Below are 13,861 nucleotides of genomic sequence, written 5' to 3' on the forward strand. Positions count from 1 at the left end.
GCAGGGATGTTGCTGAGGTTTCAGTTTCAGCTCAGTGGTGGCCCTCTCCTCATAACCGCCTCTGCACTCACTTATACGCTCTCTCGGCGGGGCTGATTGCATCTAATACAGACGATGTCATCAATTAATCAAGAGTTTATAGTTGTATTTCTTTGTTTTGTTTTTTAGACAGAGAAAGCGATTAATTTGCATGCAGGTGGTGGGGCTAAGGTGAGATGATTCCTATAATGCCTGGTTTACTGTACACGTGGTCCTGCGTATTAATAATTGAATTGCATTGAATAACTGAACTATACAACAAGCTCACAATGTGTCGGGTATACGACCTTGAATATCAGCTGTTGCCTGTGCACATCTAAGTTGAAGTCTAAATCACCTGTAACGCTTTGACCTCATTACTGTATGCACCTCTCTCATATTTCATTGAATCCGTTCCGCGCAGGAAACTCATCCAAAATGCACTTTGACATGAAATGTGCAGAAAGATATAGAAAAAAGAATGAAAGAAAAAAACTCCCCATTATACACTGATCCATTTGCTTGTCAGCGGTCACGCAGAAGTATTTACTGTAGAGAGTGAACTTGAAGCGGAAGTGTGTGTGTACTAAAATGGTCGTCATCAATCGGAAAGGCGCTTTTGAGCGCGGGGAGAGAGAGAGAGAGAGAGAGAGGCAGGCAGGATATATCACCTTTTCATCGATTGACACTCCGCGGAAGGCCTGGGTGGTGGTGGAGTAGTACTTCCTCCCCATGCAGGATGCTTCTTACTCAGGTTGGGCTGTATCGTCTTACTGACCACGGGAACCACAAACATACAGCTCTGACACGGCTCCATGGGTGTGTGTGTGTGGGTGTGTGTGGGTGTGTGTGGGTGGCTGGTGGAGATCTGCACTCAACGTTGACCAAAGTCAGCATTGCGGAGATCGAGATATATATAACCGAATAAGACCCATGAGGCCGATTCTGCGAATGCTTTTTTTTCCTTTTTTTGCCACTTCTTAGAATTGTATTCCTTTTTTTCAAAACAAACAAACCACAACATAAAAGACAACATCATATTATATCAAACTAAAGAAAGACAACTTTTCAATTGAATTCACATTCATATACCATGTCACTTGGTCCTCGATCTTCTGTTTCAGATGTTCTTCCCACAAATGCCTTATAACATTTTTTCAAAAATGTTCAAAAATAGCAGATGTACAAGCTGGCACAATGTGACACACTGTGATCTTCTTGTATACCTGCTATTTTTTGAATAGCCAACACCAAAAATCTAAAATGACACGGTTGCTTTCCCGGTTTTAATGGCATAATGGTGGAATATTGATCCCGGAGGCAATCTAAGTCATGTTTATAGGAAATTACTTAGCTCGCCATGCAGCAGTCGCCACACAGATATTTGCGCTGCCCGGATAAACATGGGCACATGCACATGACAGGACATATGGGAAAACATGGAGGCCTGTGAAATATTGATCCCGGTCGATAAAACACTGTTAAAGCACCGGCGGACAGGTCTTTGATAGATCCTCCGTACCTCTGCGCTGCGCGGTGGGGGGGCAAAGCGGCAACCTTTTCCTCCAGACCTTTAATCCATTTTGTGCGGGAACCCCTGTTGGTTGTTTAATAGCATTATGTTATACTTTAGCTATTGAAAAATAGCAGATCTACAAGCTCATAGCGAGTGGCGCGCTACGAGCTTGTAGGTCTGCTATTTTTGAAAAATCGAAGAACGACTGACATTTTTAGAATCTGGTCTCAGGTCAGAATGGGTTAATCAGACCAGTGTGTGTGTCCAGTGGAAACCTCATATGAATCTGATCTCAGGTCAGAATGGGTTAACACATAAAGCAAACGCGTCGGCGGAGTAAGTGGTGAACTTACTGGCTCCGCCATTACTTACTTTATCGTAGCTCCCACTAGTCGGCGTGGAGGGCAGGGAGAACCAAGACATTGCTTTATGACACTCCAAGTATGTCGCTGTGCGCTGTAGCGGAGCCCAGACATAAAAGTTGGATGAGATACACAGGTTATCATCAACCACCCCCACCACCCCCCCTGTCCCTTTGTTGAACATGTTTCACTGTAGCCCTACTGTATGACATCTCTGCTAACCATTTTATCACTCCGGGCATATAAAAGGTCTTATTGCGCCACAACACGGAGAAAAGAAAGTTTTTTGGATTCGATCCATGTTACGGTGTGTGGGTGTGAAGTCAGTTCTCGAATAAAAATAGTAATTAATTGCAGCAGTCGGGGATATTGCCATCCTGTTGTTTAACTGTCCAGACAGGCCGTTATTACTCAAAATGAAAATGACCTCATCATGAGACATTCAAGCCAATCAGAAATGACACATTAACTCTGCTATAGGCATTTATTTCCGTCTGTCCTTTTGGACATCTATTTTGGCATGCAGGTGTGACCTTATCTGGCCCTCCTATCTCTCTCTCTCTCTCTCTCTCTCGTCAAGGCAGAGAGGAGCAGAGAGTATTTCTGAGTAGCTGTGCCACATCAAATACCCATTGCCTTTTCAGACTAGACTCAGTGCCTCAGCGGGAGACCTTTTTTCTGCTCCGCTCTGCCCCGGACCGACCTTGCTCCAAGGATGGGAGGGTGTGTGTGTGTGTGTGTGTGTGTGTGTGTGCAGCTAATTACTGACACTGCAGTAATCGGTATCAAACTTTGCATGCATACTGCAAAGCACAGTTAGTTATACCGCAGTGAAATTTGTTCTCCGCATTTGACCCATCTCTTGCGAGCGGTGAACCACAGCCGTGCCGCGCTCAGGAATCATCTGCATAGTTGATTTCACTATGAAAATGTTAGTGTGCACATATTATGCTGTAGTACATACAGGCAACTAAACATTTCCCTGTGTGTGTGTGTGCGTGTGTGTGTGTGCCTGCGTGCCTGCCTGCCTGCGTGCCTGCGTGCGTGTGAACCAGCCGGGACCACGTACATCTTGGGGCGTGACGGAGGGGTGGTGGTGTACACGTGGCCCCCCAACGAGCGCCCCAGCACCAGAGCGGACCGCCTGGCGCTGGGCTTCAGCACGCACCAGAAACACGCCGTCCTGCTGCGGGTGGACAGCGCCTCCGGCCTGGGGGACTACCTCCAGCTGCAGATAGTGAGTTGATGACGATGATGAGTCAAAGTCGTACGATTTGTGTCACACACGTTATACCACAGTGAAATCTGTTCTCCGCATTTGACCCCATCCATCTCTTGGAGCGGTGAGCCGCAGCCAAGGAACGGTGAGCTGCAGCCGTGCCGCGCCGCGCTCGGGAATCATTTGATTAGTTGATTTGACCTCCCCAATCTAACCCTTTGATGCTGAGTGCCAAGCAGGGAGGCATTGGGTCCCATTTGTACAGTCTTTGGTATGACCCGACCTCCCAGTCTCAGGGCGGACACTCTAACCACGAGGCCACTGGAAGACATTCAGCCCTGGTGGTACATTCTATACCAGGCCATGACCTTTAACTCTTACTATAGGTCATACAATCAAGGAACACCCCTGGATTCCTTGGATCATGACTCATACAGTATATATCTATAATTTCCTTCAACATTTACATTCCGTCACTGGCAGTGTGTATTCAGATTTTCAGGCAACTATATCCTTCTGAAACTAAAGGCTACAGTGATGGAAAAGCAAGCACGTGCAGCATGAACAGGAGTTTCGACAATGACCCAGTCTTTGTATACGAGCGGGGGAGACCTATCAAACATACTGTACTGCTGGAGCGACTCGGATGTTTGTTTTAGAGAATGGCATAATGGGAACGCTCTTTTTTTTGCCATGTTGCCAGAAGAACTCATTTGTCTCTCCAGGAAAGCATGCATTTGGGCTTGTTTTGCTATCTATATTTTGACATTTTGCTGCTCACGTATAGAGCAAAAAACAAAAAAAGAAATCCCACTAATAGGCTCTCTACTATCTCCCCGCATAAACCACAGACATGGAAAGTAAACTGCCCTGACAAAGACAGAGAAGATGGATACATGAATATAAATACAACAAACTATTCTCACATATTCATCCCATCCTTTCTTCTCTCCCTCCACTCTCATGTGAAGGTAGTCCATTTGTTGGGGCGAATTCCTCAATAGATCATTTGGAATGCAACTAAACATTTGCAGCAATTTGAAAGACAAAAGTCTTTGTCTTCGTACATGCATTCTTTTCACTGCATGGTAAGGCAGACTTAATTTATCAGTGTACAATAACTCTTTGTCTTTGTGACGAAACGATGGATTTCTGATTACCGTTGTCAGCGTTCACATCTGACTGCCTTCTTAGTGTGCTACTGCTGTAAAGGCTTTGCTTTTCCCCCACAAAACAATAACCAACAGCCTAAACATTACATATTTCTGCAGCAAAATACCTATAATGGTAAATTCAACTTAATTGTCTCCACCAGGCCGAAGGCATGGGGAGAGAGTATGTTTTGCACGTCCGTGTGTGCGTCCGTCTGTTACCAGCTAATCTCCGGCACTGTTAACCCAGTTGGTGCCAAAGTTTGCACAACCTGGATGCCAAAGATGAACCTCTGCCCCAAATTTTCCAGAACGGCCTGTTATAGCGCCTCCAGGAGGCCGACTTTTGAAAACACATTTTTTGATATAACTCCAGATTCTGGTCCAAAAATCCCACAAAGCGCACCACCGAGTGGCGCGCTATGAGCTTTTTATTTGAGCTTGCTATTTTTGAAAAATCGAAGAACGACTGACATAGAAACATAGCTTTTTCAGAAAACTGTCAGGATGTAGAAGACATTTTTAGAATCTGATCTCAGGTCAGAATGGGTTAAGGTTTTATGGTTAATCATTACTGAAATGCTTCTATGCCAAAAATCATAATAAACAGATGTTTTAAAAAAAAAAAGAATGGGTTAAGGTATTAAACGTCCACGGGGAACCCCACCCTGAGGTTCCAACTCACAAGTTGAAACCCACCGTGGTATAAATAAACTACTGTATTATGAAGAAGCGTTTATCCAAGGGACGGCTGCCCTGGCATGGCCGCCTGGCTGTGAGGGAACGTCAACCCAAACGATGTGGTGATTTGACACACAGTTCAATCCCCAGTCCATTACTCCCTCCGTCCCTCCCCTGTGGAGCGGCTGACATTTACAGATCCACCACTTAGTAGCATCACATGCTGCTGCTCACGTTACACCCACTCCCACCCACCGCCCACCCACGTTTAGGGTGGGTTTTAAAACCCATTCTGACCTGAGATCAGATTCTAAAAAATGTGTGCGTCCCACTTTGAGGACCAACTGTCGTCGTAGACACCGCAGACCAGTCCTTTTGTAGCCTATAAACAAACAAAGCACTTCATTGAGACAAGTAGCTGATGAAGTATAATCTAAATTTATATTATATTAGTTAAGCATATCTGAGCATATTTTAGTAATCACATCATCAGCCCACCATGTATGGAGGTATACACTTTAATGAAGATGTTGGCTGTGTGTGGAGGAAGCCTTGATGAAGTGGCTCTGAGGGCGATGCTGATGATGGCACCAGTGATTGCCTGGAAAGACAAGTCTCTCTGAAATCTCTCTCAAGGTTAAGAATATGGCATGATGCAATTAACTTCTTTTTCATGAATGTGCTGCTTTCTCTTCAGATTAGAAATGAGGTTCTATAGGGCAAGCTCTTAAACATTCTGAAATGGGGGAAGGAGAAGTAATACAAACCATAATAATGTGTACAGTACACTGTTTGTCAAAAGTATAAAGCTTACGTATTCTATTATGGATGTATGTATGTGAAAATGCACAATCTTTTTATAGTTTCACAAGATCGTATTATACCCAAAGTGCTAATATAACACAGCTCTGTTTTTACACCTTTATTTAATTCCTATTTATATCCAATATTTATTTGTAAATTCCATTGTTCTATTTTGATTGTCTTGTTCCACTTCTGCTTTGGCAATGTACTGTAAACGTACGTTTTCTCATGCCTATAAAAAGCTCCTTTTGAATTGAAATTGAATTGAGAAAGAAGAGAAAGGAGGGGAAAGGAACTGGTTGGAATAACGTGTTCCTTCCACGCGCTACGTCCAACCAGGGAAACTCCCCCCCTGTCAGGTGTAAAGGAGCAACTTGGACACTCAGGCATGAAGGAAGCATGACTTCAAGTCCGTTGCTCTCCCCTTGTCCCCCATATATGGGGACTAGGTTGGCGGAGGGTGTGTACTGTGTAGAGCCCAGGATCACATTAGATAATTGACACAGGGGTGAAAAATGGGTTACAAAATCATGGGATCATTTTTTTTTAAAGAGAAAGAAGAGAAAAAAAGATAGTCTTTGCCATGCCTTTCGGCCTGGCGTAGACAAAAAAAGTGTGTGCGTGCAGGCGTGCAGGTGTTTGTGCGGGCGTGCGGACAAGAATAGGACAATGGGGATTGGGAGAAGAAAGATTGAGGAGCGCCAATGAGCTGGACATGGGACAATAATGGAGCTGCAGGGTGGTAATGTTGCTCTGCTTGCAGCAGAAAGCCCAGAGCACACACACACGCGTCGCACACGCACGCCTCGCACTACAACATGGCCTCCACCGACACCAGCGGAGGATTAACAAAGTTCCCCCTTTGAGAAATTAACTGCGACACGTGGCGCAGATAAAAGGAGAGGGAGACAGAATAACGAGGCTTGCTTTAATTTCCGCCCTATCCCGGCTGCTGGTTTAGTAAATGTATTAAAACAAGAAAATCATATAGCTTTATAAGCTTGCCTGACAGATGCTAATGAAGAGATGTTTACACTTTTGATTCGCTGCCTAAACAAAGATAAGGCGCGCTCTCTCTTCCCCGACAAAACAGCGGAGGCCCACAATCCAAACACATCCATTGAGCCTGTCACCCAAAGACATGACAGCTTTCTTCCACCGCGCCAACAACAATGAGCTGCTCATTTGCATATTAATGAGAGGTGCTGGTGGATGCCGGGTGGCGGTGGTGGGGGGGGGGGGGCAGTGGCGTGGGGGCAGCGTTCCTTCTTGTTGTCTTGGCACCTATTGACAAAACGTCTTCAGATGACGTCCATGCATGGCTACAAAACAAAACACGGGGAGCTTGCCTGTGGAGTAATCATATCAACATGTTGTGTACGTGTATCAAACAGATCCCCCCCTCCCCTCCCCTATACCCCCAATCCACTCGCTTTTATTTTTTCTTTTTTTTTCCAAACGTGACCTTTTTGGCCTACTGTCTCCCGGGTGGTTCCTGCGTCATCATAAACGTTTGGATGTCCCACTCACTCCCCCCCACTGGCCCCCACCCCCACACACACACACACACACACACACACACAAGTGTCGCAAGCTTGGATCCGGGCGACATGTGCGTGTGCATGTGCCCATTCATTTACGCATTTTGCATGCATGCAGCACACGTGAATTAACACCACGCACACACACATATATCACACACTCACGTGCACGCACACACACACACACACACACGCACACGCACACACACGCACACACACACACACACACACACACACACACACACACACACACACACACACACACACACACACACACACAGAGAGAGTTAATGTCTTGTACAAAGGAGACATGTCCCCATCCCACAGGAAGCAGGCATCAGTACACCCAAAGGGTAAATACACAATTAGCAGCTCCGCCGTTACTGGGTGGCTAATCTAAGGGGGATATGCAGCATCTGTCAGCCCCATCGCTCCCACAGCATTTATACACCACACACAACCTTTTCACCACGTAACTGTTACCGTAACCTGTTAGCCTAATTAGTTCTCCGCGCTGTGCCGCAAACGCACACACACACACACACACACACACACACACACACACACACACACACACACACACACACACACACACACACACACACACACGTCTGGTTATGATGGCACCTTTCACATTGACGTGACATGTTTTCAAACCTGCCTTCAAATGCCCGATTTTGGGCATGTTGTTATTATACAGCAAGATGTACGTTTTCCCCAAAATATTCACATTTTCCAAGATGTACATCTGCAATTTTATTCTATTCGTCGTACATTACAGGGCTTAAGTCGGGAGTTGTACTCTTCAGCGTCAGAGAAAACCAGTGGTGTAAAAGTCTCTCGCTCTCCCTCTGTCCTGTCATTCTTCACTCGAAACTATCAATAAAAGGCAGAAAAGCCTTGAAACAAATCTTTGAAAAAACCAAACAAACATTAGTCTGGTTTTCCGTGGGCACGGGGTCGTGATTCTCCGCGGCATTATTCTGACACTTGACACCGAGGAGGAGCATCTTCTCTCCCAGACTATATAATCTCCCGGCTCATAGTGCATGTCATTAGCCTTCTAAATTACAAACATCATTAGGCTACCAGAATTGATTCAAGTTAGCCTCCTGGGGTGGCTTCAGTGTGTGGTAGCCGCCGTGGCGGGGGCTCATTTTGAGTGCGGTGTCAATCCTATTTCGCAAGTTCAAGCGGACCCAATGGGGGTCTCATTCTGTTTTCCTCCCTGCAATGAAAAGCCCCGGCCGCCTCTCCATTTGAAAAGAGTGTGTGCTCACGTGCGTGCGTTGCGTTGCGTGCGTGCGTGCGTGCGGCAGAGTATTTTTCTGAGGCAGAAGGGAGACTGGTTGTAGCTATATTGACCTCTCCAAGAACCCCCAAACACTGACATTATACAGGGCATCACAGGGGCCAAGCTAGTGACAGCGCAGCAGTGAGAAGAAGACTGACACAATATTTGTTTGGGCCCGAAAACGGACGTATTTGTTTTTAAAGGTTTTCATTCCCCCATAGTGTTGCAAGTAATAGTATTAGTGCCTAAAACTTTAAATCTGGGATCTAGCAGGAATAATATACACATTTATACTGTATCTATCATGAAAGAAAAACGGCAAAAAACGAAATTATAATATTTTATATTATATATATTATATATATATTATATTATAATATTTTTTCTTCAATGTGAGCAAAGTCAAAATGGGGTGCATACTTAGGTTAGACATGGGTTAAGGACCAAGGTTAGGTTTAGGTGTGCTGCCCCGTGGATGGGAGGTTAGGTTTAGGGTGAGGGTTTGAGATAGGTTGTAGTTGTAGGACTAATGACTGGTCTAACCAAAGACTAGTCTAAACCAAATACTGTCTAAACTAAGTACTCCACCCGTCAAAATACAGTATATAGTTGTGCTCTTAGAGGTATTTTTTCTCGTAACTTAACCACTTAAACCCTGTATTCTTTGTTTTACGTACTATAGCGACACGCTGTGAGCTTGTATAGATCGACTATTTCTGCTGAATGTTTGTTTTAGCTCAATGTTTGCCTATATGTATGTCTTTGTAACGAAAAGGCCTTGTGCACTACAAGGACAGGTGCGTCCTCGTAGGCAACCAAATGCGAATCATGAGAAGAAAAGGGTCCCGCACAGTCTTTCACTTATAGAGTAGTAGTTTCATTAGATGACAACGTTTCGGTCTAAACGACCTTCATCAGGTATCCTATATATGTATGTCTAACATAAAAGAGCCGCTAGGGTTCATGTGGTTAATGTAGTTCATTATAGGACAAGACGGGGTCTAATTATGATGTCATGGCTTCTCTGTGGATCTCTGACGTCATGTTCACAGTGGTGGTGTAAAGTAACTAAGTACATTTACTCAAGTACATCTCAAAGGCAAATTGTACTTGTACTCTACTATAATTATTACTTATTAGACAACTTACTTATACTACTTACTAGTTACTTTGTATATTTGGATCATTATTACAAAACCACATAAACTTGTGAAAGGGGACATTCTGCACAATGAGTACATTTTGATGCCAATACTTTTCTACTTTTACTCAAGTACATTTTGAATGCCAAACTTTTATACTTGTAACACACTAATTCTACATTGCAGTATCGATTTGATACTAATATTGAAGTAAGAAATGGACCGCTTAACCCATTTTGCGCGGGAACCCCTTTTGGTATTAGCATTACGTTATGCTTTAGCTATTTAAAAATAGCAGATCTACAAGCTCATAGCGCGCCACAGAGTGGCGCGCTACGAGCTTGTAGTTCTGCTATTTTTGAAAGATCGAAGAGCGACTGACATAGAAACATAGCTTTTTCAGAAAACTGTCAGGATGTAGAAGACATTTTTAGAATCTGATCTCAGGTCAGAATGGGTTAAGAACTGGGGTTGGGCGCTTCAATGCATCAATGCAGAAGTGGGGATTGGTATAGACAGTGCGGCATGTGAGTGCGGTGACCCTGAGCAGACCGCCGACCATATCATCTTCACCTGCCCCTTACACAGACCACCCTCAGATGCCGGCCTCTTTGACCTGGGACCAGAGATGCGGGCGTGGCTCCACGACACAGAGTTGGACCTCTGACGTTATACACGAAAGAAGAAGAGAAGAAGTAAGAAATGTGAGTACTTTTTTCCACCACTCCATGTTGATCATATCAGTCTTGCCAAATATGACGGGATCTTACATTACCAATTCATAGAATCTGAAAAAAAGATTCACACAACAATAAATATTCACAAAATATGTGAAGAATATTCAGTGATTTAGTTCCTTAATTGGCCTACTGTCAGTGTGCACGAGACAGTTGGCGTCAATCGGTCCAGTGGTTAGTGAGCTTAGGCGTCATGGTCAGTCTGCGCGGAGGCAGTGTCGATTCAGAGTAAATAAGGACGTTTGTTTGTGTATGTTAGAATGTGCAGGGAATCCCACCAAGTCATTGTAAAGTGTCGAGGGACAGTCTTAACCCATTCTGACCTGAGATCAGATTCATACGAGGTTTCCACTGGACACACACTGGTCTGATGAACCCATTCTGACCTGAGATCAGATTCTAAAAAAATGTCAGTCATTCTTCGAATTTTTCAAAAATAGCAGACCTACAAGCTCGTATCGCGCCACTCGGTGGCGCGATATGAGCTTGTAGATCTGCTATTTTTCAATAGGTAAAGCATAACATGATGCTAACACCAAAATGGGTGCCCGGTCAGAATGGGTTAAATATTACAGAGACTGACAAATGGAGAGGGGGAAAAAACACACACACAAATATGCCACTCACGAAGCGAAGTGAAACATAGAAATTCGAAAGAGATTCATTGCCGGAATTACAATTCCGAGCGCAGATATTCCTCCTTGTACTCTCCCAACACTAATTCCCGTCCATGTTAGAAACACGGTGGGGGCGCAGTTTCTTAAATAATTCATCTGGAGGACTGATAGATCTTTGTCTCCCGGGACGACGGCGTGGATAGTGGTCTCCACTGACACCTCACTCTGAAGTCTGCCCGCGTGAATTTTGAGAGTATGGAGATCAGGGTCAGAGTTCGACATGAAAAGGTCTGAAGCGTGGTGTTAGAAGATGGCACCCACACCTCCCAATAATGGGATGATGATGTATATATCCCTCCTATACCCTGGACTCTCTCGCCATCTCCACTGAGATGCTTAGTTGGGCCCCCCTGGCATATAACGGAGCTTCCATCCACCCAGTAGAAAAAGTAGAAAATCTAATGTGGCACTCGGTACTGCATTCGCCTTCGCATCGTTGAGACAGAAAAGCAATTTGTATTCCATATGCCCTTCATCAGCCCTCATTGTGCTGCTATTGTATTCAGGCATGAATTAAAACACAAGGCAGATAGAGAGAGAGAGAGAGAGAGAGAGAGAGAGGATAAAAAGGCTTGATGCTTTAACTGAGAACGATTAAAACATGGGGTCGTGCATTGTTGCTGGCAGCGATCTTGGCCAGAGATTGAGACTTGAGAAAACAAGACAATATTCCCATGGAGCAGTCTGAGCAAGTGGGAGTGGCACACTTGTCTGCTTTGATTCCTCAGATAGATTACAAGAAGCCCTTTAGTGCTCATTGTGTGCTCAGTAGCTGCAGGAGATACCACTATAAATGTCATCTATTGCACCTTTGTCCTCGTGCTGTCAAATAAGAGATTGTGGCGTTTTTTGTTGTTGCTGTGGTCAGCGTGGCGGTGGATTGGTAATTTTAGGTTCACGGCTGAAACTGACATCTTTCTGTGCTGTGTGTTTGTACTGGTGTAGACAACGGATAGATACATTGAAATGAGGCCGATTATACAATACAAATCGTAGGTGTTGAAAACACACAAGAGATTGTTTTCCTATCAGGCATTACTACTGACTATTTCCTCGTATTGCTTTCAGTTAATCATCGTAGATCAAAATAGTGAAAATAGCCTATTTCTACAAACTTGTTAGTTACACTCGTGTAGATAGGCTATTTTCGCCGAATGTTCGCCTATTGTGACATGACTTTTGGTTTCATGTGGGTAGGAATTATATACAGTATAGAGGGTGTTTATGTATGTATGTGTGTATGGGGCGCCTGTGGCTCAAGAGGTAGAGCAGGTCGTCCAATGATCCATGGGTCGGCGGTTCGAATTCCGGCTACTCCTGTCTACATGTCGAAGTGTCCTTGGGCAAGACACTTAGCCTCGGAAACCCAGACGTTTTATTTCCTGGAAGAAAGAACAAGACACTGAACCCCAGTGTGCTGGTTGGTATCTTGCATGGCTTCTGCCGCAATCGGTGTGTGAATGGGTGAATGTAATGCACATCTATGTAAAGCACCTTGGATAAAGGCGCTATATAAAAATGCAGTGTGTGTGTGTGTGTGTGTGTGTGTGTGTGTGTGTGTGTGTGTGTGTGTGTGTGTGTGTGTGTGTGTGTGTGTGTGTGTGTGTGTGTGTGTGTGTGTGTGTGTGTGTGTGTGTGTGTGTGTGTGTGTGTGTGTGTGTGTGTGTGTGTGTATACATACAGTGAGTGTACACATATATAATATATATATATATATATATATAGTCAGTCTTTTGAAATGCATCCATTGTACTGTAGGGTATATCCAAAGAGCCTTTGGTTCTGTGCTACTGCTGCACGGTGCACACACACCCCCACAAGTAGCAGCAGCGTGCTGATGAGAGGTGGACAATGGTCGATGGGCAGATCAATACTGGAGCATATGGGGCCCGGGCGGAGGAGAGAAATGAAAAGTAGAAAATGGGACGTAGATAATTGAACCCGCTGAGCGACCCTGACTGGCACAACACACACAATCTGCCAGTTATTTGACCCCTCGCGGTGCGACACAACACAGTGGAGTGCAGCAGAGTCCAAAGAAAAAAGCAACAGAGAAAGTGACTGTGTGATGTGTGTGTGTGTGTGTGTGTGTGTGTGTGTGTTGTGTGTGTGTTTTGTGTGTGCTTTGGCCTGTACAGTATTATTGGCTTCTACTTTTCCGAGGATATATAGAAAGAAAATCCTTCACGGATTAATGAAAATCATGTGGATTACTGTCGGATCTCGTGTGCAACAAGTCTCCAAAAGAGCCAAATCAATTATGTGCTATCACCCATGACGCCAGTCACTCATTCAGAAGCATCGGGTCATGTGCATTGCTAGTGTAATCGAATCAATAGCATATATATATGTGTCAGTGCGGTATTATGTACCAACGCAGCACAATACTGTATTTTTTTGCACCAGAGAGAGACTGACCCCTGGTATAGCCTGTGTTATATTCACATAACATTGAGTGAAATGAGCATGGCTAAGGGAGTGAATAAAATACAGCAGCATACCATCATATGCCGTTATTATGCAAGAGGCACGGTGTGTCAGGATTCATACACTTCACATGCATACTGTGTATATGCTTCTCTGCCATAGCGATATCAACATAACAATCTTAATTTGTCCCCGGGTGTGTACTGTACACTTTACATTAAACTGGGCCTCCCTTTACCCTTTTGCCATATCATGCTTTAGATCAGTGGTTCTCAACCAGTGGTCCGGGGAC

At 44.5% G+C, this 13,861-nt stretch overlaps 1 protein-coding gene across 1 annotated transcript in view; it reads left to right on the forward strand.

Moving 5' to 3' along the window:
• mmp21 (matrix metallopeptidase 21) overlaps positions 1 to 10,395 on the forward strand; it is a gene marked incomplete at both ends in the record, with an annotated part of 58,435 nt that extends 48,040 nt beyond the window's left edge. Inside the window, 2 exon segments of the mRNA XM_080789336.1 lie at positions 2,952 to 3,133; positions 10,279 to 10,395. Coding sequence (XP_080645462.1) covers positions 2,952 to 3,133; positions 10,279 to 10,395 — 299 coding nt within the window.
• Between the last annotated feature and the right edge of the window lie 3,466 nt (positions 10,396 to 13,861).

This window comes from Protomyctophum bolini (assembly GCF_963924005.1).
Source record: "Protomyctophum bolini genome assembly, chromosome: 18".
Lineage (NCBI taxonomy): Eukaryota > Metazoa > Chordata > Actinopteri > Myctophiformes > Myctophidae > Protomyctophum > Protomyctophum bolini.